This window comes from Gracilinanus agilis, chromosome 4, assembly GCF_016433145.1.
Source record: "Gracilinanus agilis isolate LMUSP501 chromosome 4, AgileGrace, whole genome shotgun sequence".
NCBI lineage: Eukaryota > Metazoa > Chordata > Mammalia > Didelphimorphia > Didelphidae > Gracilinanus > Gracilinanus agilis.
Window position 1 is genome coordinate 321,936,951 of NC_058133.1, and position 26,344 is coordinate 321,963,294.

The 26,344-nt window shown below is 36.8% G+C and overlaps 1 protein-coding gene across 1 annotated transcript in view; it reads left to right on the forward strand.

Moving 5' to 3' along the window:
• The first annotated feature begins 17,635 nt into the window (after positions 1 to 17,635).
• Positions 17,636 to 26,344, forward strand: part of TTK (TTK protein kinase) — a 40,214-nt gene continuing 31,505 nt past the window's right edge. The window contains exons 1-7 of the mRNA XM_044673986.1: positions 17,636 to 17,779; positions 19,528 to 19,750; positions 20,493 to 20,599; positions 23,137 to 23,280; positions 23,714 to 23,828; positions 23,918 to 23,990; positions 24,105 to 24,199. Of these exons, the coding sequence (XP_044529921.1) occupies positions 17,638 to 17,779; positions 19,528 to 19,750; positions 20,493 to 20,599; positions 23,137 to 23,280; positions 23,714 to 23,828; positions 23,918 to 23,990; positions 24,105 to 24,199 (899 nt within the window). The 5' untranslated portion in view covers positions 17,636 to 17,637. The remainder of the gene's footprint in view (positions 17,780 to 19,527; positions 19,751 to 20,492; positions 20,600 to 23,136; positions 23,281 to 23,713; positions 23,829 to 23,917; positions 23,991 to 24,104; positions 24,200 to 26,344) is intronic.

The window sequence follows — 26,344 nt, forward strand, 5'->3', positions numbered from 1 at the left end:
CCTTGGAGCCAATACACAGTATTGAGTCTAACACAGAAGGTAAGGGTTTAATAAAATTAAAAAAAATTTTTTAATAAATTAAAAAAAAAAGAGAAGCCCTCAATCTATCTTAGTTTGTATATACATGCCTGGATCTGGTTAAGGCAGAAATGCTCTAATCATTGAAGCAGGTAGGAAAAGCAATACTCTTAGTCATTTAAGTTGCTCTACAGAGTTGAAGCATGTTTAGCATAAAGGCTGTACCATTCAGGTAACTGTGAAAGTCTTTTTTGTGAAAACTAGGTCAAAGGGTGGAGTGGGTGGTGGAAGTGGGCTGTTTAGATGGCATGCTAATGTCTCTGACATTCAAAATACTACTGAGAATTAAGTTCTTTACAAAGAATTTACTGCTGACAAGCAAATGGGCAGATTCATTTAATTAACTTCAGTGCTTCAGGTTATGATTTATAGGCCATTTTAATTTTAAACGAATATGGACAACCATAAACTGCATCTTTGGAAAAATGTCTACAGAAATGCCACTATATATTTTTCCACAACTAGTGGTATAATGAAAGGACCCCTGGCCTGAAAGTTGGGAAACATGTTTTGGTTCTAGATCCACCAATGAACTAAGGGTCCATAAGCAAATCACTTAAAATCTCTGAGATCATTTTCCTTACCTATAAAATGAAGATAATAACTTATATTATATACCATACTGCATTATTACAAGGATACAATCAGATAATATGTGAGAAGTTACTTTGTAAATAGTGAAGCATCATAAAAGCAAGGAATCATTATTATTATCAATATTATTTGATCTTGTGACCTTAGCTTCTAGGTGGTGTCTAAACATTTTAGGACAATACTTATATACAATATATATATTCTACACATACATATATATGGAAAAGGTCAGTTTCTTTAATGAGAAAAAAGTCACCAAGAAGACATTATTAACTATTACACCATTAATTACTATTAACTGCTTTTCTCATCTCAATAATGTCTCTTTGAGGATGGAATTTCTATTTATTAAGCATTTTGTCAATGGAAACATAAGAGCAGGCATGTTTTTGTAGAGGATTTTCTAGAGTGAATACCTTTTTTTTTCACACATAGGAGAGGAACAAAGACATAGGAAGAAGAAAATGTTTTTATTCTATTCATTTAAAATCCAGAATGATCATAACACCATCATTTAGAGGAAAATTTCAAAAAGTATTATTCCAAAATGATAACTTCTTTTTTTCCCCATTGGTTTCCATTCAGTTTTTGCTTCTTTCTCTTCTTCTATGTTTTTCTTTCATCCTTCATTATTTTTCATATAATCTCTGCATGAAGATTGAGAATATTATGAAGATATTCCCATTTTAATCATGAATAGACCGCTTCCCTTGGTTTTTTTCTTTCTTAACAACTACACCTTTTTCTCTTTCTCCCACTTTCACTGAAACTAACAGGGCACTTTATGTTTTCTGCTTAGCTCTTTAAAGCAAGAGTTTAGCTCTTTAAATCACTTAAAGTTCTCTTTTTTGGCTTTGGTGTTTCTGACATCTCACAGGACTAGTTTGCACAGCACTTCCTTGCAACCTTGTACATATCCTATAAAACAGGGAGTGACACTGATTTTTCCTTCAGTCACTGTCTTTGGACTTCCATTGTGTAAGTAAGAGCACTGATCAGACCTGTTATGCCCTTCATGCTTATGCAAGGGCCTTTGTGAGGGTGAGCTTCTTGTTCTCTATATCACGTTATCTTTAAATGTCTGTCTATATACAGCTACTGAAATATTTAGGAAGCTTTTGAATGAAAGCGATTAATGTTAAGATTAAGTATAGTATAGTTATCAGAAGATACAGATATTATGAACCCAGGAAACTTCTTACCACACAAAGATATTGTGAGACATTAACAATTTTATTTCACTAACTTAAATCTCCTTTGATACACCATGGATACATATAACAAGCCAAATCATATGAAGAATGAAATAAAGTTCTTTCTAATAAGAAAATAAAAAAGCAAATATTAGTTATTTTTATCCTATTATTCATTTTTAACTCATTTTCTCTTATAGTCAAATTATAGAAATCTTCTTAGGTTAGGAGAATCATAAATATAGGGCTGAATGGGATCTCAGAATCTATTAGACTCAATGCCTTCATTTTATACATTAAGAAATTGAGGCTTAGGAAGTTTAAGCAACATGCCCAAATTGAATAAGATTTTATTATTACAATAATATCTATGTATGATGGTATAATTTATACTTTTTCCCCTTAATTGCAATCATCCTTCTGCCATGACCAAATAAAGTTTATTCTATTTATTTATAAACCACTCTAAACACACATAAAAATTGCAATTTGGTTTTAAACAAATATTTGGTTGAAGCACTCTACCTAGAGATGCCATTTTGTTGTACTTACCCAATATAGTCTTCCTTTTCAAATGGCATTGTACTTCATAAAATAAAAGCATCATGTGTACCGAGTATCAAAATGAGAATTAAAAAAAGTTAAATTTTAACTCCAATGATGCTATTAATTTACTCTGTAAGTCTTTTCTTACCTGGTTTTAATCTCAGTTCTTCATTGATAAAATAGCAATCTAAAATCTCACCCTACAGGGATATTATGAAATTCTTAGAAGGAGGAAGGTGGGAGAAGAAGCATAGACAGGAGTGATTACTTCAGTATAGAGTAACTGGGTAATTGGGTTTCAAGTTCTTCTCTTAATAGCTCTAATTTCACTTTTCCACTTTTGAACATTTATATAATGTTTTAGAAAATGCATCCTACTTTCTCCTATTGTTATAATCTCCAGGTCCTTTCACTGTCTAATGTCTTTTCTTTACCATTTACTGCCTAATTCCATTTTCTCTCTACTATTGTCTTGGATCAACAAAATTGGCAAGCTGAAGTAATTGTGTGTGAGAGAGTGTGTGTGTGTACTTTTCCTTGTCTTACGCCCTGAGAGTCACTTAGTTTTGAATACTTAGAAAATATAAATTAATTATAAATAATAAATAGAATAATTTAAATTACTTAATTTTTATAATCTATGAAACAGAAAAAAAAATTAAAATCAGTCCTTGGTCTGATGTGACTCTTCCTTTTTCTGTAGTGACTATACAAAGTAGTTGAAAAGGGAACAGATATTACTAAGAGTTATAAAAGTTTTATATATTGTTATTCTAAATGACATGCTTATTTAATGACTGTGAGCCAACATACTACTAGAAAAAACTGAATCATATCAGTACTGATGTTCTCAAGATAATGAAATAAAAAGATATAAGAAAGCTGCAGCCAAATGAAAAGACAACTGTGTTAGGATCCTTGTATCCCAGATAGATAGATTTACCCCACTTCCCAATCTGTAGGTTAGGCTAATTTTTTGACATAGCTTCTGTGGAGGTGGAAAATTTGCTACACCTGAGCTAAATTCCCAGCATCCTTTTAAGTACATCCTCATTTGACATACAGGGGCTTGGGAGATAAATTTGGCTGGGACCCATGCCGCAGGGCTATTTTTTGGGAGCTTGAGCTTTGCTTTGGTTAGGGTATGGGTCTCTGGCTCTGTGCTCTGCTCACTTAAGGAATTCCTTTCCCTCTCTTTACTATCTCTATTTTGCTGTAAAAAAGCCACTAAAAAGCTACTAACACCTCATAATTTAAATTGTAATTACTACATTTCCTAAAGGCCTTTTGCCATGTTGATGTGACTTCTTAGTTATCTAAGAGCATAAAATTTTCATGGAATTGGAGTCCATCAGACTTGGCTGATATCCCAAGTCCATGGGACTCTCCACATTCCACCCTGCTGATCCAACTATGTGGGTCCATTTACCCAAGCTAAATGCAGCAATTCTTATTGATGTAACCCAGTTGTTCTAGGATGGTCCTAACTTAGGCCAGTCTTCTGGCAGTTTAGGTTATATATTAGAACAGAATTAGAATACTGAAAGATCATTCAACAATGAACAAATGGGGATTTACTTAGCCATTGCAGAGGGATGTTCAATAAGGCTACTCATTGAGGATACCTAAAGTTAATTCACCTAAATAGAGCTCCCTTTTCTGAGTTGCCCATCAAGATCTAACAATCAAACAACATAGAGCTCCTGGAGATCCTTGAGTTTGCTTTGGATTTTTGCAACTAAAAAAATGATATCTCTAGCTTGAACCTTTTTTTTAAACCCATTGCTTCTGTCTTAGTACTAATTCTAAGACAGAAAAGCAGCAAGAGCTAGACAATCAGGGTTAAGTGACTTGCCCAGAGTCACACAGCTAGGTTGTCCTGATTCTAGACCTTGCACTCTATTCCCGTGCTATCTAGCTGCCTGTAATGTGAACCCTTAATCTCCTGAGCCAATGAATTCTTAAAGATGGTTTTAATACCTTTTAAGGAAAAAATAACCCAATTTGCATGGGGGGAAGTTATGATGTTACTCCTAACATATTTCTAGTTATTTTAAGTATTTTATATTTTTGTAATTTTGTAAGGCTCTCCTAATTGGTATAGAAAATGTTAATGGAATAGTATGTGATTGTGTAGGGTAAAGAATTGGTGGGTAAGCTTTAGAGAAAAAAATATTTTTCATCTTGTGGTTGAGAGGTCATGCATAATGTTCTACTATCTCAGGGAATGGCTTCCAAAACATAGAGAGAGACAGATATACAGACAGACTTTGATATCTCATATCTAAGAAATGTAGGGGAAAGCAGCTCATAAATATATTCCTAGGTAATTCAAAGCATTTGCCATTGGGTGACATCAATGTCTCCCTCTCTTTTTATTTAAATTGAAATTCCTTGCTCGAAGCAAGAGAGTTTATTTACCAAATATTTTCTGACGTATGCTAATCTGTGTAACTTCTCTGATTTCTATTTGTTATTTGTTTGGGTGGATTTACTTTGTCACTGATAATTTGTGATAGTCTTTTATGTAACTAGCATGTGTTAGGAAAGAGTCATCCAGGTGGGTATGAGCAAATGGCTACTCTTCCCATTTAAAGGATAGAGGACATGAAAGCTAGTGGCTTTTATTCTAAGCCTTTGTCCCTTAAACCAGCAATACCTAGGGAGCAGAGGGATATAATTCTACTCTCCTCTCAGATATTAGAGGCATGGTCAGCCTCAGTGCTCCTTCTCCTTACTAAAGAAGGTGAATGCTCGAAATTTCATTCACTTTTGAAAAAGGGTGGGCAAAATTCCTGAGATATCTATTAATGCTGTCCTTGAGTCTTATTTAGACAGCTCATGTGAACATACATAACTTACATGGGTAGCATGTACCTTACCTTAAATAGCTTAACCTATGGATAAGTAAACTAGCTTTTATTAACAGTTGAATCACCTATGAGTGTTTTATTTCATTCTGATATCTAAACTAAATTAACAGGAGATTGGCCTGATTCAGGCTCCTTCATTCCTTAGAAAGGCAAATAAAAGACTTGGCAAAGTTGATTTTATTGTATAGTCAAGGACAACATGAAACATCATTTCATGGGAGAAGTGAGCATCCCTTATTTCAATATTCAGGATAAACATTAAATTCAATGAACACTTATTAATCACTATCTACACAATGGGTATAACAAGAAAAAAATGGAACATCCTCTTTTTTCAAGGAATTTACTGTCCACTAGATAAGCCAAAAGACCACCAGGAGGATTATGGCAGATTATATATTAACTCCTATAGAAGAAAACAAATAGGTAAAGAAATTCTACAAATAACTCAATAACTCTGTAAATTAAATCAATATATACTATAATAAATGGCCATGTTAATATAGTGGTTGGCAGAGGGCAAGAAAGCCAAAAAAATGATTGGATATAGTTAAAATTTTAGAACAAAACCAAATACTTTAACAAAAGGATTAACACAAAGATTCACATCTAGTTATTAATAATACTTTCTTCAGAAAGAGATTTGAAAAGGCACAGGACATGGTAAATACTTGATGACTTCACCAAAAAATGAAACTGACAATTTTTTAAAAGATAGGAAATGAGTGGTTACCACAGTGGAAGTCATTTCTAAATCAGTTGTATGTATACTGTTAAACTTGTTAGATTTAAAACAAAAATCAAAGCAAATTAGAAGGATAATTATAACATATATATATATAACATAGTATCCAACAAAAAAAGAGATTTAACTTTATATATGTTTACATAAAAACAAATTATTGTTACTCCAAAATAGGAATTGGATAAAGAAATAGTCACAGAAATGGATGGTCATCATTTCCTATGGAACTTATATAAAATATCCACTATAAGAGAACCAAAAGTCCTTATCCAGCAAACACTTGATCTCCTTGTCAAGGTAAATTCTTTTAGACAGAAATAATTTCAGTTTTGTCTTTGTATCCCCAGTACATGGCACAGTGTATGATACATAGACAGCCTTTAATAAATGCTTATTGCTTGATTAGAGAGAGAATGACAACTAAGGGCAATAATAATTTATAAATACAAATTCAATTGCAAAACCTTATGTTCGAGAACATAAAAAATAAAAAGACTCTGTAGCAGTGGAGGGGCATTCAATATGCATTTAAAGAGTAGAAGAAGATGACAGAAAAAAGGAGAGAGCAGAGATTCCTATTCAAGATGGTTCTCTACATTCTGATGTGATGGGTTCAATATAATAAGATGCCATTTAGAATAAGGATATCTATTATTAGCCATAGGTAATCAATGAATTACTGCTGAGGAATGTGGAGATGTCTAAACAGATGACAATATCCTCTTTTCCTTTTAATAGTACTTTGTTTTACATCTCTCTAATGTACTTATATTATTTTGTCTAATAGTTATTCTTGTATGTGTTATAATCCTCTATTGCATTTTAAATCCCTGAGAGTAGGGATGTGTCACAAGATCATGAAATTTAGTATTAGAGACTTCAGAGACCATCTAGTTCATCCCACTCATTTCACAAATGAGATATACTCTAGAGTAGTGATGGTAAACCTATGACACAGGTGCCAAAGATGACACATAGAACACTCTCTGTGGGCACACAGCAACCTTCCCTGCCCCCTCACCCCAGATTTTGTTACTAGAAAGGCAGAGGGTCTCTGGTGGAGCTCCTCCTTTCCCCCCTCTCCATGTGCCATATGACATTTTTCACATCACCTGCCCCTCTGCCCAGTAGCCCAATGGGAGCACACAGAAAGTAAGAAGGGTGGCTCACAGGGGGCAGAGCTGGAGGGAAGCAAAGCACCGAGGCCACAGCTCTCCCCCTTTCTACTTGCTAAGGACATTCCTTGCATTATTCTCCCAGGAGTTTGTAATAGTAGTTCCAAGTTTATGAAGGTTGTTTTAAGCTAGTTTTTGTAAAAATGCATCTGAGAGGTTCAAATCTGACCTCAGACATTTCCTTGCTCTATGAGCCTGGGCAAGCCCTTAATCCCAGTTGCCTGGTCCTTACCATGTTTTTGTCTTAAAACTGATATATAGGATTTAACAAGCATAGAAGTGATTATCACTAGTGAGTGGATGATTAGGTGGACTTCTTTGACCATAGTAATTCATGGAACAAAGATAAATATATGGTGGCTCTCAGTCCTGCATATCCCTGTCCTAATTCTGCAATGACAGTGGCAAAGTGGTAGAATTAGAGGATAGGTTATAGAATCATTATTTTTCTATTATAATACAAATTAAACTGTTAATTCTCAAAATGTGAAAATCTTATCTAATCACCAACAAATTGATATACTACTGAAACAACTAGACTGTATCAATAGGGACATTCTATGTAGAAATAAAACCAGGAAACAAAAGAAAGTCATAAGCAAGATGGAAGGATAATTCAAAGGTTCTCCTTAGAGAAGTAAATGATTAGCAGGACTAATTTGTCTATGCAAAGGCAAAAAGAATACATAATTTCATGGGATACCTGATCATTTCACTAATTTCTCTCTAGATTGTATTACTGACATCTCCACAGGACTTTCTCCACTTTGCTATGGAAATTTCTTCACTCTGGAAGCTTGTTCCACTCCATGACTACTTCTTACATTGAAAGTATGCTCTGCCACTACAGCCCTTCCTTCTGATTAGCTTTTTTCCCAGAACCTTCAATTAAGGAGGAAGCCCAGGCAAACCATGCCTTCATTCCTCCTTTCACTGCACCTGTGATTCATTTCAACAGGACTTTACCATCTCCTTTCCCAAGCCCAATATACAAACCCACTCCATACCTCTTTTCAGCTCCCTTTCATTTGTTGTTTTCCACTATAGAGAACCTGCTCTATAACCAGAGACTAATCTGAGTGGCCTGGGTGGTCGTCGGATGCAAAGAATGAAACAGATTGGAAGCATGGCTTGTTAGCTCATAGTACTTCAAAAAAAATACTGAAGTAGCCACTTTATTATAAAGGAAATTAAAGATCCTCTTTCCCCCAAAGCCCAAGAAAGTTTCCCACAGTTTCAGAGAGCAGGATTTTTACTATAATCAAAACAAAAGCCTTAGAAGCCTCCAAGTGTAGATAAAAAACCTATGCTAAACTATCAACTATATGTGTTATCTTTAAGTGAAGCCTGGGACATCTCCTTTAGGCCGGAAAGCCCCGGCATTTCTCAGCCTTGATGGTATTAAACAATTTTTTGAGCCTCATTATTTTACTTTAATTCTGGGCAAAATGCCCTGCCAAGGGTTTGACCTTAGCCATACCAGCCATCTGTGTTATCTGTCAAAGGGGAACAGAGTTAGCCCCCCTCCTGCTGGAGTGCTGAGAGCCCAAAGCTTTTTCAATAAGACTATAATGCATTTTGAAGGAAGGTGAGAATTATGAAAGGAATCAAAAGAGGAATCTCAGATTTTTATCTTAGATATCCCACTCCCTCTCGACCCGATAGGGAGAAAGCCAGTACACGGCTCTGCTAGTCTGTATTGATCTTTTGAGGGGGTCCAGATAAAAATATCTACTTGAGATTCTAATTTCTCTTAATAGCTCCCGACATTCCACCAGTAAAGTGTAAGTTCCATAAGCACAGGAGAGAATGGCAAGAAATATCTTGGAGAGGTATTATTGATTAATAAATGAAAAAAGCCAAAATCTGAAGACTACTTAGTAAGCCAATTTGAGTGGTAAAGAGTATGTGAACTGAAGAAATGCAAAATTAATCCAGAAATGTAGGCTGAAATCAAACAATAAAGGACTTTAAATATCAAGCTGTGTTTTATCGTAGAAGGCTGGTAGCACTGAGATTCCTAAGCAGATAAAAGACAAGGTGAAATTAACAGATCATTGAGCACCTGTAGAACATTGCCTACGTCTTTTGAGGTATTCCTCATCTGAAAAATGAAGGGACTAGACTAGACAGAGCACTTCAAGTTTTTTTTACCTCTTTGGAAGTTAATATGACCTCAGTTTCCTCATCTGTAAGATAAGGGCCTAGAGATAAATGATCTCTAACATCTCTTCCAATTCTAAATATGGAAATTTTGATACTTAACGTTCCTACTAACTTTAATTCTGATATTAAATGCAAATAGTCCCAGTTCTTGCCTTCAAAGAATATGTAATGAAGGTAGGGGAGAAGTTGAAAAAGAGAGAGGCAGGTAAATTAAGAGAGGGAAGGGAAAAGGACAAACAGAAATACTATATTATTTTAAAATGTTACAAATGATATGTCTAGGTATAAATGTTTTTTATCAATACAAACCTGCAAATACAAAAACACAAAAAAAAAACAACCTAGAAATGGGAAAAATGAAGGAAAGAGAATATAATACTTAGCATTTATATAGTACTTTTAAAATTTAATTAAAAATTTTTTCACATGTCGATACAATTTTAAATAATTTTTTCTGACATTTTGCGAGCCATATTTTTGGGGATATCCTCCCCAAAATGGCAAGTAATATGACATAGGTTGCACATGTGTTATATTTCCATGTTTATCATGTTGTGAAAGATACATAACACTTTCACTAGAAAAAAAATTCAAGTAGGAAATAAAGAACAGCATCCTTCAATCTGCATTCAGACTCCAATTGTTCCTTCTATGGTGCTGGATAGATTTTTTCATTATGAATCCCTTGGGGTTATCCTTGATCCTTGTATTTCTGATAGTTAATTTATTCACAGTTGATCATCCTACATTATTGTTATTACTGTGTACAGTGTTTTCTTGATTCTGATCACTTCACTTTGCATCATTTCAAAGGTCTTTCCAGGTTTTTTTGTGATTGTTTTGTTCATTGTTTCTTATGGCACAATAATGTATTCTATTACAATTGTATACAACTTATACAGTCATTCTCCAAATGATGGACAATACTTCAGTTTCCAGCTGCCACAGCAAAAAGAGCCACAGTGGTTTTATATAGGTAAGTACTTTCTCCATATCTTTGATCTTTTTGGGATATAGATTTTTGTAGTGGTATTGCTAGTTCATGGTTCCAAATTGCTCTCCAGAATAGCTTAACAATTCATAGCTATACCAACAGTTTATTCCTGTATTTTTCTACATCCCCTCCAACAATTATCAAATTCCATTTTTGTCATAAGCCAGTCTGATAGGTGTAAGGTGACATAGTACTTTCAAGTTAGTAAAACACCTTACACATACAGGTGTTCCAAAAGTCTTGGTGCAGTTTTAAGTTACACTGGGACTTTAGGGATGCCTTCTATTGTCTCTCTTTTGACCATTTGGCATTCCTGGAGCTTGATAAGGATAAATTAAATTGAACTGAGTTTCAAAGTGAAGTGGGAAAGAAGTTCCAAGTGAAAAAATGTCACCCCAGATCATAGCTGAGAATTTAGCAATCATATGATGTGGATGAGCAAACTGGCTCAGCAGCAACAAAAGAGCTTAGTGAACCATAAAGTGACTAGAATCAACACGTATTTACTGTAAGATATATATTGTGCTAAAGGCTGCCTGACAAGGGATTTTGCAAGCTAGTAGACTTTATTTGCAGTCAATATAACTTGTTAATAGGCCTTGGAGACAGTAAGATTTGAATTCCAATCCAGCCCCAGACATCCACCAGCTGTGTGACCCTGGGCAAATCACTTGACCTATTTCAGTCAGTTCCCTCAAGTGTAAAATATAGATAATAACATCACTGCTCCTACAGGGCTATTTAAAGGATCAAATGTGATAAATGTTGTAAAGTGTTCTAAAAAAAATTAAAGCATTATGCAAAAGCTACTATTATTATTGGGTAACAATAGGTAGCTGGAGAGTAGGTTCTCATAGATGAAAGGGATAGGAAAAATGGATGGGAAGGATGTGTCCAGGAGGAGCAAGCCCTGGCCTGTGGAAATATATAGATATATAAAGCATAACTCGGGCAATGTAATCAAAGGAAGCTAAGGTAGGTGTGTGTGTGTATATATATGTATGTATATGTAAGGTGTATATATGTATATATACGCACACACTTTAGCTTCCTTTGATTACATTGCCCGAATTATGCTTTCTATATATATATATATATATATACACACACACACCTTAGCTTCCTTTGATATATATATATATATACAGAGAGAGAGAGAGAGAGAGAGAGAGCGCTAATCCTCAATACCGGAGAACGAGACAAAGGGCTTTCGGTGCAGGGCAGTAATATCTGGATCTAGGACCTAATTGCTACATCCTCCCCGGGGCCATGACTTATGGCTCTCTGCCCAGGAGAAATGGTCAGGTCTTCCACCCGGCAGGGCGTAAAAGAAAGACAAGGATGGGGACGTGGAGTGGCAGTCAATCCAGGGGAAACCGTGGTTAGTAAAATAAAGTGCAGTTTCTAGCAAAGAGTCAGGTGACCTGTCCACCCTCGGGGACTAACTCCTCCCAGGTGCACTTGTAACCGGAAGCACGAGACTAAGCCCTAGTTACCGGGAATTGCTATTGTGGGTAAAACTGAACAGTTTAGAGCCATGCGCGCGTCTGCGCGTGAGTGCTCGAGCAGGGGGCGGAGACTGCGTCAACGTTTGCGTCTGCTCCAATCCCGACAGCCGTTCTTCCGCTTTCCAGAATCTACCAATAGGAAGTCGCAGTTTCCACAGCGGTGAAATTCAAACTCTGCTGTGGAACGTCCATTCCGGGCCTTCTGTCCCCTACCCCCCTTTTAATCCTCGGGACCATGAGCTCGACTTCGTGGACACTCGGGGGCCCCACCGCAGCAGCCGGCTCGTGGGGCCCTTTCGCGGGCTCTGCCGGTGACGGTGAGGTGGGGTAAAGGAGGGTGGTGAGGAGTGGGCACGAGAGGCGAAGGCGGCGGCGGTAGCTCCTGCGCCCTCATTGCCCGTTACGCAGGCCCAAGGCCGGGTTGGTGAAGCTGAGGGAGGGGCGTGAGCCTCTTCGCTGCGATAACGGGGGAACCGCGGGACCTCCTTTGCCCTCGCCAGCCCCAGCTCGGCACCTTCCCGAGGGGAGTGAGCCGAATTCTGGGGCGGGGCGGAGCGGAGCGGAGAGCCATGTTGTTTTGGAAAGCGGGACCCAGAGGTGGGCCTGGGACCCTCCTGGGAGACAGGGAGGGATTCCTGTCTTGGGAGATGACCTACGGCCGCTGGTGGTGTGATAAGTAGAGGATTAGGGGAAGGGTTCTCTGTCTCTTTAAGAGCTGTGGGGCTTTGGTCAACCTACGGCCTCCTGCCCCCTATCTGCTTCAGTTTCTGCATTTATAAAACCAGGGGGTTGGCCTCGGTGTCTTTTCAGTGTTAAATATTAATCAGTGAGATTATGCGGCACCTGCTGTTTTCTGCAACTAGCTTTGTTTTGCCCCAGTTCTGCTTTCCTTCAGCCTGTGTATGTAGAACTGTGTTGATAATTGATGTTAGCTGTTGGAGGTTAGGTAAGCTCTGAAGCTCCTCCCCATAACTGATGAGGTTTCAGCTGAGAGTCTGGGCTCTAGATCTGGGGGTTCTTAACCTTTTATATGTGTCTTGGGCCTTTTAGCAGTCTGATGATTCCTCTTTCAGAAAAATGTTTTTAGGGGGTAGCTGGGTAGCTCAGTGGATTGAGAGCCAGGCCTAGAAATGGAAAGTCCTAGGTTCAAATATGGCCCCAGACATTTCCCAGCTGTGTGACCCTGGCCAAGTCACTTAACCCCCGTTGCCTAGCCCTTATCACTCTTCTGCCTTAGAACCAGTAAGGCAGAAGATAAGGGTTTAAAAAAATAATGGTTTTAAAGTACAAAACACATAGAATTATAAATTAAACTTATGAAAATATTTTTAAAAACAGATGAGAAGGTGGCTGGAAAGACACTTTAGAGATAATATAGTAGCCCAGTCCTACTATTTTATAATTTATGTAGGAAAGCATTCATATATGTATTACCATCCATTTGTAGCCAAATTAGTTTATATGAGAACTTGACAGATGATCCTATAGATTAATGGTGGTGAACCTTTTAGAGCCCCTACCCCACTCTCCTAGACAACTGTGCTGACCCTCCTCCCATATCCTGGGTATACCCTGGCCCCCTTACTCCACACAGGGGAGGAAGAAAGCTCTCCCATTGAGCTGTTGGGTGGAGAGGTGGATGAAGTGAAGAATATCCTCAGCTAGTGTAGAGGGGTTGAGGGAAGTGGACCAAGCTCTCTGTTCCCCTCCAGCTCTGCCACCTGTGGGCCACCCACCTTACCCTTTGTGCCCTCTCATTGGGCTATAGAGCATCAGGCACAGTGGAGAGGGGGAGGGGAGCAGCTCTGCCCAAGTCCCTCTACCTTTCTAGGAACTTTGGAGATGAGGGGTAGGAAGGGAGGGTGGCTGAGTGCCCACTCAGAGCGTTCTGTGTGCCATCTTTGGCACCCATACCACAAGTTCCCTATCACTGCCCTAGACAAAGGTCTTTCTGATTTCCAGTTGCTGGAACTTTTTCTCTCCTCAAATGATTTTTGTATTTCCAAAAATGTTTACATAGTATAATCCTTAAGCAAAATCTAAGCCCCTTATTAAAAATAAGGATAGGGGCAGCTGAGTGCCTCATTGTAGAGAACCATGCCTAGAGGGTTCTGGCCTCAAACACTTCTTAGCTGTGGGACCATGAGCAAGTTACTTAACCCCCATTGCCTACATCTTACCACTCCTCTGCCTTGGAACTGATACTTAGTTTGGATTTCTAAGTCAGAAGCTAAGGGTTTAAAGTGTTGAGGTTGACATTAGGAGAGACTTGGGTTCAAATCCCCGCTTTGGATCTCCTTTTCCTAATCTACAAAATGAGACATGTAGCCTCTTCTGTTCTTCTGCCATGGAACTGATTCTCAGTGTCTATATTCAGACAGAAGGTAAGGCTTTAAAAAAAGCATAACTGATATTTTTTGCACAATGATAGATTTAGAGCTTGAAGTTGTGATGTTCAACTATGAAGCATCAGGAGGGGACTTCTATTTGACATCCATCTCTGTCACTGTGTGACCTTGGACCAGTCCCTTTTTCTGGATCTCAGTTTCCTTGGCTGTAAAATGAGGAGGAGATTTGCACTTGGAGACCTAAGGTCCCTCCTAGTTCTAAATCTATCCTTTTAAGCTGAGAAGTCTGAAGAAGGTTAAATGACTAATGCTTCATAGTTGAGCATCACAACTTAAAGGTATTGTGATCAGCTCTTTTTACAGGTGAGGGAATTGATAGTTAAAGGAGTTCTAAATGATCTGCCCAGAGCAACATAGTCTATTAGTTGGGATTCATGTGTCAGACTTTTCTGACTTCAAGTCCAGCCAGCACAGCATTGCCTTTTCTTAAGGGCAGAGAATGTTTCCTTTCTGCCTCTATATCCTTAGCACTCAGCACAGTACCTGGCATATAGGTGGTGCTCAATAAATTTTCTCTGGGTTGTGGAATTTCAGTTGTCCCTCTGACCTCTTCCTTCCCTTATTATTTATTAGGTCTGGGGGGAGATGGGAGACATGCGGTCTGTTGTTACCCCGTAGTTTGGGTTTGGCAAATTTCTAAGTGTCATGCATTTGACCTTTCAACCAAATCTCTGAGCACTGCACCAATTGTATTCAGGTCTTCAGTACATTCTGCCTTGGGATGTCTTTTGCGTTTTTTTGCCTGAGAGGCCATTAAACCCAAACCTCCTCTCCACTGCATAGCTGAGGAAAGTTTCTTATGTCTGTGATATAGTGAATTCTAGAAGTAAAAACTAGCTTTGATATCCTAGTGCTGCTGCTACTTAATCTACAGGCATTTATTAAGCTCCATCTATGTGCTGAGTGTTGTCTTATCAACTGTATGACTGGGCAAATGACTCAACCATTCTGGGTCCCAACTTCCTTTTTGACAAAATGAAAGGGTTGGGCTAGGCTGGCACCTCTTGAGGTCCCTTCCAACTCTTCAGTCCTAGACAAAGGTTGGGTCTTAAAACATTAGAGTTGGAAAAGACGTTAGGGTTAGTCTTCTCTTTTTATAGAGAAGGAAACTGGGTCATAAGATGGAATTATTCCACCTGGGGCAAAAACATCTGGGAAGAGCTCTACAGGGATTGTAGGACCAGAAGGGTCAGCTTGATTCTGGTTGGCAACTGGTCTACCAGGGAGAAGACTGTTTTGGGTTTGCAGAGTGGCAGAAAGGCAGACTTGGACAGGGGAATCAGAAGAAGAGAGTCTTCTGGGTTTGGTTGTGGTAGTGATAAGGAAAGCTTGAATGGGGTAGGGGGGAGGACACCCAAGAAGAAAAGTCTTCTGGGCTTGGAGGGTAGTAGAAAGGAAGGCTTGCATGGAGCAGCCAGAGAAAGTGGACCCTGGGGGAAGAGAGATTTATGCCCTATGATGGGTGTGTGTGTGTGTGTGTGTGTGTGTGTGTGTGTGTGTGTGTGTGTGTGTGAGTCCCTTTGCTCCTGACCTAGTTATGAATTGAGAGGAAATTGATCTAGAGATAAACAGTTTATAGCAACAGAACCAAGATTCATTCATGCCTATTCCTCCCTGATACCATCTTCCTTAGCTACCATATTATAAAGTACAGAGTAAGGCTCTTGGGAAATTGTTGTTGAAGGAATTAATTATATAGTTGAGGAGAGAATTGGGATTGGGGGGAATGGGACTGGCCTTAAAAGTTAATAAGCCTAGGACAGCTAGGTGGCTAAGTAGATGAAGCACCAGCCCAGGAAAGGGAAGGTTTGGGGTTCAAATGTGACTCAGACTCTTCCTAGTTCTGTGATCCTGGGCAAGTCATTTGACCCCAATTGCCTAGCCCAGTTATGTCTAACCTTTTAGAGGGGCTGGTGATATGAAATGTGGAGATGGGGAGGGGAATAGCCTGACCCTCATCTCTCTGGCCTTCTGGTAAGTTACTCTGGAGAACTCTGCTGGGGCAATAGTGCATGTGCCCACAAAGAGGGCTCTGAGTGCCCCCTCTGGAATATGGGCCTTCGTTCATCAAAGACTACAGGTCTTTGGAGTAATGGATCCCGTGCCACAAAGGTAGTGGTGACGTGGTGGTGGGGGAAGCATAGATTTAGTTAGCCCAGAAACATCTATAAAAGACCATCCAATCCACTACCCCATCACCCCTTATTTTATAAATTAGGAAACTGAGGTATGGAATGGCTAAGTAATTTTCCCAGTGTTACACAGCTAAGTGTCTGAGAAGATTCAGACCCAGGTCTTCCTGCTTCCTACTGGAGAAGCCTCCACTGGAGAGCCTAGGCATTCAAATGGTAAGATGCTGTATACCATTAGATAAAGAGTAATTCAGAACCTTCTCTGATTCCTTAAGGGAAGAGAAAGTGACTGGTTTTCTTAAGCTAACCCTAGAGAATACAAGCTTTAACAAGCCCTATGTGCCAGACCACAGATCTTGTGTCAGCTATCAGAATAACAGCATAATAAAGTTCAAAGAATCTCATCAGAAGGTTAAATAGAGCAGAATATTTACCAAGTCATAGAGGGACCTGTGATCTGTACATATTAATGAATTATATAAGCATATAACCTTATTATATGTACTGAGAGATACTATGGGTCAAATAATATAACTCCAATAACAGTCAAAGCTGATACTACAATTTACCCATATAATGAGTATTCTTTCTCTCAATACTAGTAAACAAGGGTTCCACAATATGTCCCTTATTTGAGAAAATTCTACACATGAAAATTAATGTCATTGCCAATATGATTTACAGCAGCAAGATTTCATTAAAGCTAACCCAATGTGTTTAATGCATTAAATAGCTTTCAATTCCAGGTTATCTGAGCATTTAATAATTTTGTATTTTTGTTGTATTTGAAAAGTAGGTAAGAAAAAATAGAGACATGGAATCAGCTAGAGGAGAGCTTAAGAAAAAAGCAATTATGGTTCTGTAACTATTGCCTTTTAGAATGATGCCCAAGTTTTAAACTCCTTTAGAAAGAAGAAGATGCTGGAGAAGATTTTTTTGGTGACCTACTTAATTTGGAATTTGACTGCAGTTGATTGTCTCCATATTTCATTTCATGACTCCAGCAGTTTCTGCCTTTGTGTGTATCTGTATTTTATAGAACTTAAATGATCTTTTATTGGCTTTATTCTTATCTTAAATGACCAGGTATTGTCTTAACTATCTGCTGAGAAGAAATGAGGAAAAGGGCCTCACATATGGAAAATGTAATCTTTTTATTTTGCTCCTGGAAACAGGACAAGAGGATTAAGTTAAGGTACTTTTTTTCTCCCTGTTGTGTCTAGAAATGGAAGACGAGGATCTAAGTGGTAAAGAATTGCCAACAATCACTTCCATTATGAACAAAGTTAGAGATATTAAAAATAAGATTAAAAGTGAGGACCTTACTGATGAGTTAAATTTTAATAAAGTCTCTGCAGATACTTCTGGTAAGCATTTTAAAATTTTATGAATAAGTATGTTATTTAGTGTCTTCTATGGCGGAATGAGATTCTCTCTGCTTATAGTGGCAGGATCTTATGACTATTGACTTAGCCTTCCCTAAATGAATAGAGGAAGATTCCAAAAATGTAAAGTTTAGACCAAGTACTGCTGATCTTTGCCTTTGGCAGAAAATACTTTAGTTTTATATTCCTTTTGAATGTTACTTTTAAGAAGGACATTGATAAGTTGGAGAGCATCCAGAGGAAATGTACTTGTATGGGGAGCCTCAAAATCATTCAGAACAAGAGTTGGTTGAAAGAAGTGGGGATGTTAAGCCTGAAGAAGAAAAGAATGTAGTTGAGACATAACTGTTTTCACATAGTACCCAGGGCTAAGTCCTGATTATTCATCTAATTACCTGTATAATTTCAATTAAGTCACTTTAGTGTTTGGGACAGGGTTAGTTCTTTTTTCCTATTTTTCACTTTAAACAACAGAAAAAATGAAATAGTTTTAGTTGATTAATCAATTAGACATTTTGCTTTTTTTTCCCCCTCAATAGAAACTGCAGTTCAGCAGTTGTACAGCATTAAATATATATTCATTTTTTCAAAACCCTGAACTCTGATTTAATCACTTTTTATTTCTTCTTCCTCCTCCCTCCTCTTCTCTCTACCTGTTTTCTTCTTTTTCTTCTATTTTTTGGCCCTTTTTTTCACCCAGATTTTCTTAATGTATATTTTGGAAAAGGATTTTGTTGTTTCTGGCTCCTCTTCTAAGGCTGGAAGATCCCTATGTTTGTGAAACTTTTTTTTTTTTTTTGCTTACAATAATTTTGATTATAAAGTTTCAAATAGCCCACATGAATAAGACCAATCAAACAGTGAGGACAGAAATCCCCAATGAAACCATGGAATCCAAATTATTTTTTCAAGAAATACATAAATGTGAAAAAATTATAATGAACCCTCCCCCTTTAATTATTTTATTTCATTTTACTTTATTTCATTTTTTCATTTATTTTCATTTTATGAAGCTCTAGGGTAAGAGGCTTTTTGTACGTAGCATGAAAAGAATGGGACTTATACATCCTAGTCATTCTCATAGCCAAGGAAGAGGAATCCAAGAGAACATGAGATTATTGCTCAGCAAAAACACCAACCTGACAGGGAGGCAAAGCAGTCATAAATAGCACTCCAAAGGGTCACTTATCATAGGTGGTACTGGATAGTTACAAGAGTCGGCTAAATAGGACAGAGCTCCTTTACCTCCAGAGACTTGACAGTGACGTTATGGGCTCTCTAAATTGATGCAGAAAAAGTGAGTCAGAATGGTTTAAGAAATGATTAGGGGTCTCCAAAGAGAGTGATTACAAGTGTGGAGCAGGGTTTTGTCCCTATGCTATAATTGGCTAAGTTTTAACTACTATTGATATGTTGTACTATTGTTGAAATTATGTCCAATTCACTGGAACAAAGGACTAATGGCATATCAAGTCAGAAAGCACAGTAATTTTTGATTACTACATACGCTAATAAAGAAATTACAAGATAGGTACCTTATGGTTGCATGCATTTTTAGTTAGCAAACCATAAAGCATTATATGAAGAGATTATTTAGTTGTATAGTTTTTCAGGAGCTTATGTTTTTGGAATTATTATTGGATGTCGTGATTTTCGGATAATTTATTTAGCAATTTTTTATGTAGATTTATCTCTCAGATGTCACAGTACATTTTAATTATTTTATTCAGACAATTCAGGAACTGTTAACCGAATTATGATGACAGCAAACAACCCAGAGAACTGGTTGAATTTTTTGCTAAAAATAGAAAAAAAAAGTATTCCTCAAGATGATGGATTTCTAAATAAATTGATTGGCCGTTATAGTCAAGCAATTGAAGCTCTTCCTCCAGACAAATTTGGTCAAAATGAAAGTTTTGCTCGAATTCAAGTGAGATTCGCTGAACTGAAAGCGTAAGTATTAACTTAAATATTTATATATATGGAAAAGGGAGTTCATTTTTGTCTTTGTATGTTCACTGATGCAGAGTTCTTCTTACTTGCTAGGCAATTAATAATTGCTTGTGAGTTCAGTCTGTTTCTCAGATACATTTTGAAAGTGAATTTTATTTGTAACTGCTATGAAGATTTCAGAGTATCTATTAAAACAAATAAAAATAACCACTTCATCCAAAATGTATATTTTTTCAGAAATTCTCTCCTACTTTCCACTTGTAATATGTTGTTGCTTAACAGAAAAAAATTAAAATCGCTTTAAACATAATTAGATACGCTGGCCTAATTATTTAGAAACAAAATTATAGTTAACACTGGAATTCCAAGCAATTCATGGAAAATAAATGGGAAAAAATGTGGCTATGGAAATCATTTGTAAGCAATCTTTTTAAATATCTTCTACATGAACAGTAATCAAATCCCATGCCTAAAGGCCATTTGCTCAAAGTTATTGTCTAAAAGTATTTGATAGATTTTTATAACAGGTTGTATTCCTCCTTTATTCCCTTTGTTTCTAACAAAAATGTATTGTACTGAACATCCAGTACTCTCAATGATACTAATGTTGCATAGTATCCTGAGAGAATAATTCTTGAAATAATTATATTTTGAAGAAATTTGAAGAATTAACTTATATAAGTAAAGTTAACTTTCTGTAGCTCTATTTATTCATGCTGGTCTTCATTATGACATCTTACAGTATTCAAGAACCAGATGATGCACGTGACTGCTTTCAGATGGCCAAAGCTAACTGCAAGAAATTTGCTTTTGTGCATGTGTCTTTTGCACAGTTTGAACTATCTCAAGGTAAGATAGAACTGATTGTCTATAATTTACAAATATGTCTTCTCTCTAGTCTTTAAAAGGTTGTTTTATTTTTCCTTTGTATGCTTTAATACTTTGTATTAAATCAATATAATATGAAGTATGAAAGTGTAATCGTTCTGTGGATTTGAGTATTATCTAAGGAAAATCTTAAGAGGTTATTATCTAAGAGAAGAAATATCTAATCTTAAGAGAAATATTGTCTAAGGAGAAGTATGTCTCATGGCCAAGAGTCTTTCAGCTTTTACAAAAGAAAAAGAAGATGTGAAGCAGGAAGATGTTTGGGTTTTTTTTCCAACCAGAAGTATTAATTCTGTTGATTAAAAGAAGCTTTTTCATGTAATTTTACTGGTTGTGTGATAAAAAGGAAATAAGACTTTTCACTTTACAAATGAAATATTACCCCTGTCTATGGCATTTTAAAGTGTGATCAGAGTAATCAGTTCTTTAAAAAAAAAAGAAAAGAAAAAGCTTGACTCCAAATAGGAGCTGTTCCTATCCATTTGGTTCTTTGAGGGTTTTTTGGACTTTTTGATTACAGCAAAGGTTTCTGATGACTAAAGATTGTTGAACCTAACATAATGTTTGGCATTTTCTCAAATGAATCGAATGAATTAGTGCCCAACTTTTGGCTTACTGTATTTTCATATCCAAGCTTTGTTCTACCAATTATAGTCTCTGGCTACCACTTGATAATTCTCCTCTTTTGTCCTACCTTATTCTCTTATTCATTTATGAATTATCAACTGCAGTAAGATTGAGGCTGGTGACTAGCAGTGCTCTGGGTCATCATAAGCAACTCTTAAAAGGACAGTGGCAAACAGATATAAAGCTAGGAAGGGCAATGTCTAACCTAGAGTAATTAGAATATTTCAAATTCATACTTCAAGCCTTTCAAAATTTTTCTTTATGATGTTGTATATATTCTCTTGGATTAGCTCTTTATTAGTTCATGTAAGTCCTATTCTTCTCTGAAATTATGCCTTTATTTGTTAAAATGTAATAATATTCTATTCATATACCTTAATTCACTTACTAGGTGATAGGTATCTACATTCTGTTTATTTTCTTATCTCAGTATTGTTATGAATATATTGGTATATCTGGTATCTTTATCTCTTTGACCTTTGAAGGTATATTTCACAGGATCAAAAGATATGAACAGTTCAGTAATTTTAGTCATGATTCCAAATTGTTTTCCAGGAGTACTGAACCAATTCAGAGTTCTACCAGTTTTACATCACTATGTTGTCTCATAGCTCCTCCAATTCTATTTACATCTTTTATAACCATGATAATTTGGTGAATGGGAGACAAAATTCCACAATGATTTTAATTTGCATTTTTCTGTCAGAAATTAGGTATAGACCAGAATCTTACACTTTATAAGTTTCAAATGGACATGTGACTTGGATATAAAAGTTCACAACCTGAATAAATTAGAGGAGCTAGTAAGAAACTACTTTTTAACTATAGATAGAGGAAGAATTTGTGAACAAAGGATGTTGAGAATGACAAAAGAAAAAGTGGATAATTTTGATTACATAAAATTTAAGTTTTTTAATAAAAAAAACAAACCAACACATCTAAAATTAGAAGAGAAACAGTGTAACAAAAGAAATGCTCCAGAGTCTGGATTTCTTAAAATTTTAAAATATTTATTTAAAAATTGTTTAAGAAAATCTAAATATAGTCAGTGGACTCCCTCACAGTCTGAACAGACTGTAAACACTGACAGAGGAGGAGGAGGCAAAAGCTTGAACATTTGGGCAGGTGAGAGAGAGCTAATTTCCTAGACACACCAGTTATATACTTCTTGTGAGGTCATCATTAGTCCTATCACAAGACATCTTTGATTAGAAAGCAGTCACACAGGAAGTAGACTCAGAAACCTCAACAGCTCTTTCCTTCATTACAAGAAGACGTGTATCCTAAGAACATTAAAGACCTGTTTCTCTTGGGTCATTGCTGTCCAAAATGGCTACTTGGGGCCTGCTGACTTCATTACCTCATCTCTCAAGTGGGCCAAGTGCCTAGCCCTTAATCCTGTTATTTACAAAAAATTTTAAGAAAAGAAAATATCCAATCCATTTCATAGTCTAGGGCAGGGGTAGGCAACCTTTTTGGCTGTGAGAGCCATAAACGCCACATTTTTTAAAATGTAATTTCATGAGAGCCGTACAGTGCTCACAGTGTGCGCTCCTGTAATAGCGCCTGAAAAAAAATTGACTTTATGGCTCCTGCAGAAAGAGCCATATCTGGCCCTCAAAAGAGCCAGATATGGCTCAAGAGCTATACATTGCCGACCCCTGGTCTAGGGGGAGAAACTGTGCTTTAAAATCAAATTGAGACCACCCTACTATTCATTTTCCTATTTTCTGTTATAAACTAGAACTTAATGATAGAATTGTAGGTTGCCAGAAAAGCCTATATAACCAAGTGTTTTTTGTCAAATCAAATGGGTTCAGTGTTTGAGGAGGGGAGGGGATGCTCTTATTCTTGTTTTTTATTTTTGTTAGGTAACTTCAAAAAAAGTAAGCAACTTCTTCAAAAGGCTATAGAATGTGGTGCAGTCCCACTAGAAATGTTAAAAATTGCCATACAAAATTTAAATCTACAGAAAAAACAATTGCTTTCAGAGGAGGAAAAAAACAACTTTTCAGGTAAATCTGATAGTACATGTTTTTCCATTTGGTCCATGGTTGGTTCTTGTAAATAAGGGATTCTGATTTTTTTTTTTTTCAGTATGATATGTATATGTAACTTCATATTATGGACATACATTATTTTTAAAAATAAGAACACCTTAGAAACTACATTTAAAAAGTGACTTTCAAACTTCAATTTAAGAAAATCAGTGGATCTCAAATTTGGAGGTGACTCTTGGAATGGGATATTATGTTAATATACTATTAAGACTTAGAGAAACTTCTTAAGGAAACATCTTTAACAAATAAGACAGTTTTCTTGATAAGTTTCTCATGTATGTGAAGGGACTTTTTGGAGCTAAAGACAAAATTATGAATTATATTCAAGGGTTGCATATACCCAACCATGTACATATATAAATTAAACTAATCTTTAAATTGTTTACAGCAACTACCATTTTAACCACCCAAGAATCATTCCAAAACCCACTTGGAAATTTACAGAATAGAAATACTAATTGTGATTCCAGAAGACCATCTAATGTGGCCAGATTTTTATATGGGTAAGAAAATTGAGTTATTGAACGTGCTTATTATCTACTTTTATAAGTATATAGAAATTGTAACTTAAATTTCATTGTATTTTCTTTAGGGAAAATATACCTCCTCAGGATACAGAGATGAGTGGTAGAAATCCCTTGAAACAATTAAACAAATCTACACCAGTAAGAGTTTGAAAATATTTTGTGTGGAATGGTAATGTTAATTGTGAGGGATTGGGCTTTGGAATTTATTTAATTTCACATTTAGTTACTCTGGTCTTTCCAAAAATCTTCTAGTCATGCCCATTTGGAAGGGTCCCAGTTAACCTTATAAATAGCCCAGATGGAACTGTGAAGAGAGATGGTCCAGTTGGACAGAGTTTTATAAAGAGGTAAGACATTTTTAATATGTTTTCATTTATGCATATTTTTTGCTTTTGTTATGTTAGAAAAGAATGTTAAAATGATCTTTAAGTTTTACAGATTAATTGTAATGATTAAAATTGTATTTCCTATTAAAATCCTGCTTAAGCGTTTACTACCACTAGGTCCTGGAGTTTATATGGAAAATATATAGGAAGGTAGAAATCTTCAATAATTGGAATTTTTAAAATCTCATTAAGGCATTCATGAGCCAAGATTTGAAGTCAAGAAAGATGATGACTTTGCCAAGGAATGGTACTTTGGAAAGCAATTAATTAAGCATTTGTGGTTGGAAGCCACTTAATAAGGGGTTAAGATATAGATTCAATTCCTATTGGGGGGAGATAGAGTAGAGGTGATGAGCTTGGAAAGTTTTTCTAGTATTTTGACTATGAAAGGGACACAAAATAGAGGATAATAGCTTGAGGGAATAGCCTGATTAAGTAAAGGGATTTTCTTCAAAGTATGGGGGAGCCCTCTGCAAATTTTTGACAGCATGAAGGGACCCATTAGCTAGGGAGAGATTGAAAATTAGAAAAAGAAAGGGAATAATTAATAGGTCACACTCTTTGAGGGCCGAGGTATGATATCACAGGCATATATGTGCCTTGCAAGTAGGAACAGAAAGGCAAATGGTCAGGGTAAGCCAAGGTTGAGTTTTGACAAAAGTATGAGAGATAATAGTACAAAAATGGAAAGGATTTGAGGCTAGAGGACTAGCTAAATATAAAGTGTCAAAGTTTTAAAGGGAGGAAAGTGAGAGAACATGAATGATGAACTGAGAGATCGATGAGAGTTAGACCAGGATGGGGAAACTGGTTTAGGATTAAAATAGATGGAGAGATGGAAGGGTAGAAGTAGGAGGAGCTTCAGAGTTCTAAACTATTGCAATGAAACCACTATTGGTGATGATGAGCTCAAAGTTATTTCTTTTCCCTTATTTGGTTGTGGTGGACTTAATGTGTAAATCATGGAACTTTGGAAACTGTTGAATAGGAAGTTGTCTCTAAAATTGTCAGAGAGCAGAAGAATTGGGGGAACTTAAAAAAATAATACAAATAGCTAGGGAGTCAGGAAGATCTGGGTTCAAATTCTACTATAGACATTTGTTAGATGTTTGAACAAAAAATTATTTAATTTCCATGGGCCTGTTTCCTCATCCTCATTCCTCAGGTTAACCATTAAAATGCCTTGTAGGTGTAAAAGATATGACCCTACAACCATATGATCCTGATTCATTGTTGAAGTATGGAAAAGACATTCTTATTGTCTATGTGAAACTTAGGAGGACAGTTAAATATAGGATATCCCAAAAGTCTTAATACATTTTTTTTTCAAACATTTATTAATATTCATTTTTAACATGGTTACATGATTCATGCTCCTACTTTCCCCTTCGCCCCCCCCACTCCCCCCACCCATGGCCGATGCACATTTCCACTAGTTTTGTCATGTGTCCTTGATCAAGACCAATTTCCAAATTGTTGGTAGTTGCATTGGTGTGGTAGTTTCAAGTCCACACCCTCAATCATGTCCACCCCGACCCATGCGTTCAAGCAGTTGTTTTTCTTATATGTTTCCTCTCCTGCAGTCCTTCCTCTGAATGTGGGTAGCGTCTTTACCATAAATCCCTCAGAATTGTCCTGGGTCATTGCGTTGCTGCTGGTACAGAGGTCCATTACATTCAATTTTACCACAGTATATCAGTCTCTGTGTACAATGTTCTTCTGGCTCTGCTCCTTTCGCTCTGCATCTGTTCCTGGAGGTCTCTCCAGTTCCCCTGGAACTCCTCCAGTTTATTATTCCTTTTAGCACAATAGTATTCCATCACCCGCATATACCACAGTTTGTTGAGCCATTCCCCAATTGAAGGACATACCCTCCTTTTCCAATTTGTTGCCACCACAAAAAGCGCAGCTATAAATATTTTCGTATAAGTCTGTTTATCTATGATCTCTTTGGGGTACAAATCCAGCAATGGTATGGCTGGATCAAAGGGCAGGCATTCTTTTATAGCCCTTTGAGCATGATTCCAAATTGCCAGCCAGAATGGCTGGATCAGTTCACAGCTCCACCAGCAATGCATTAATGTCCCAATTTTGCCACATCCCCTC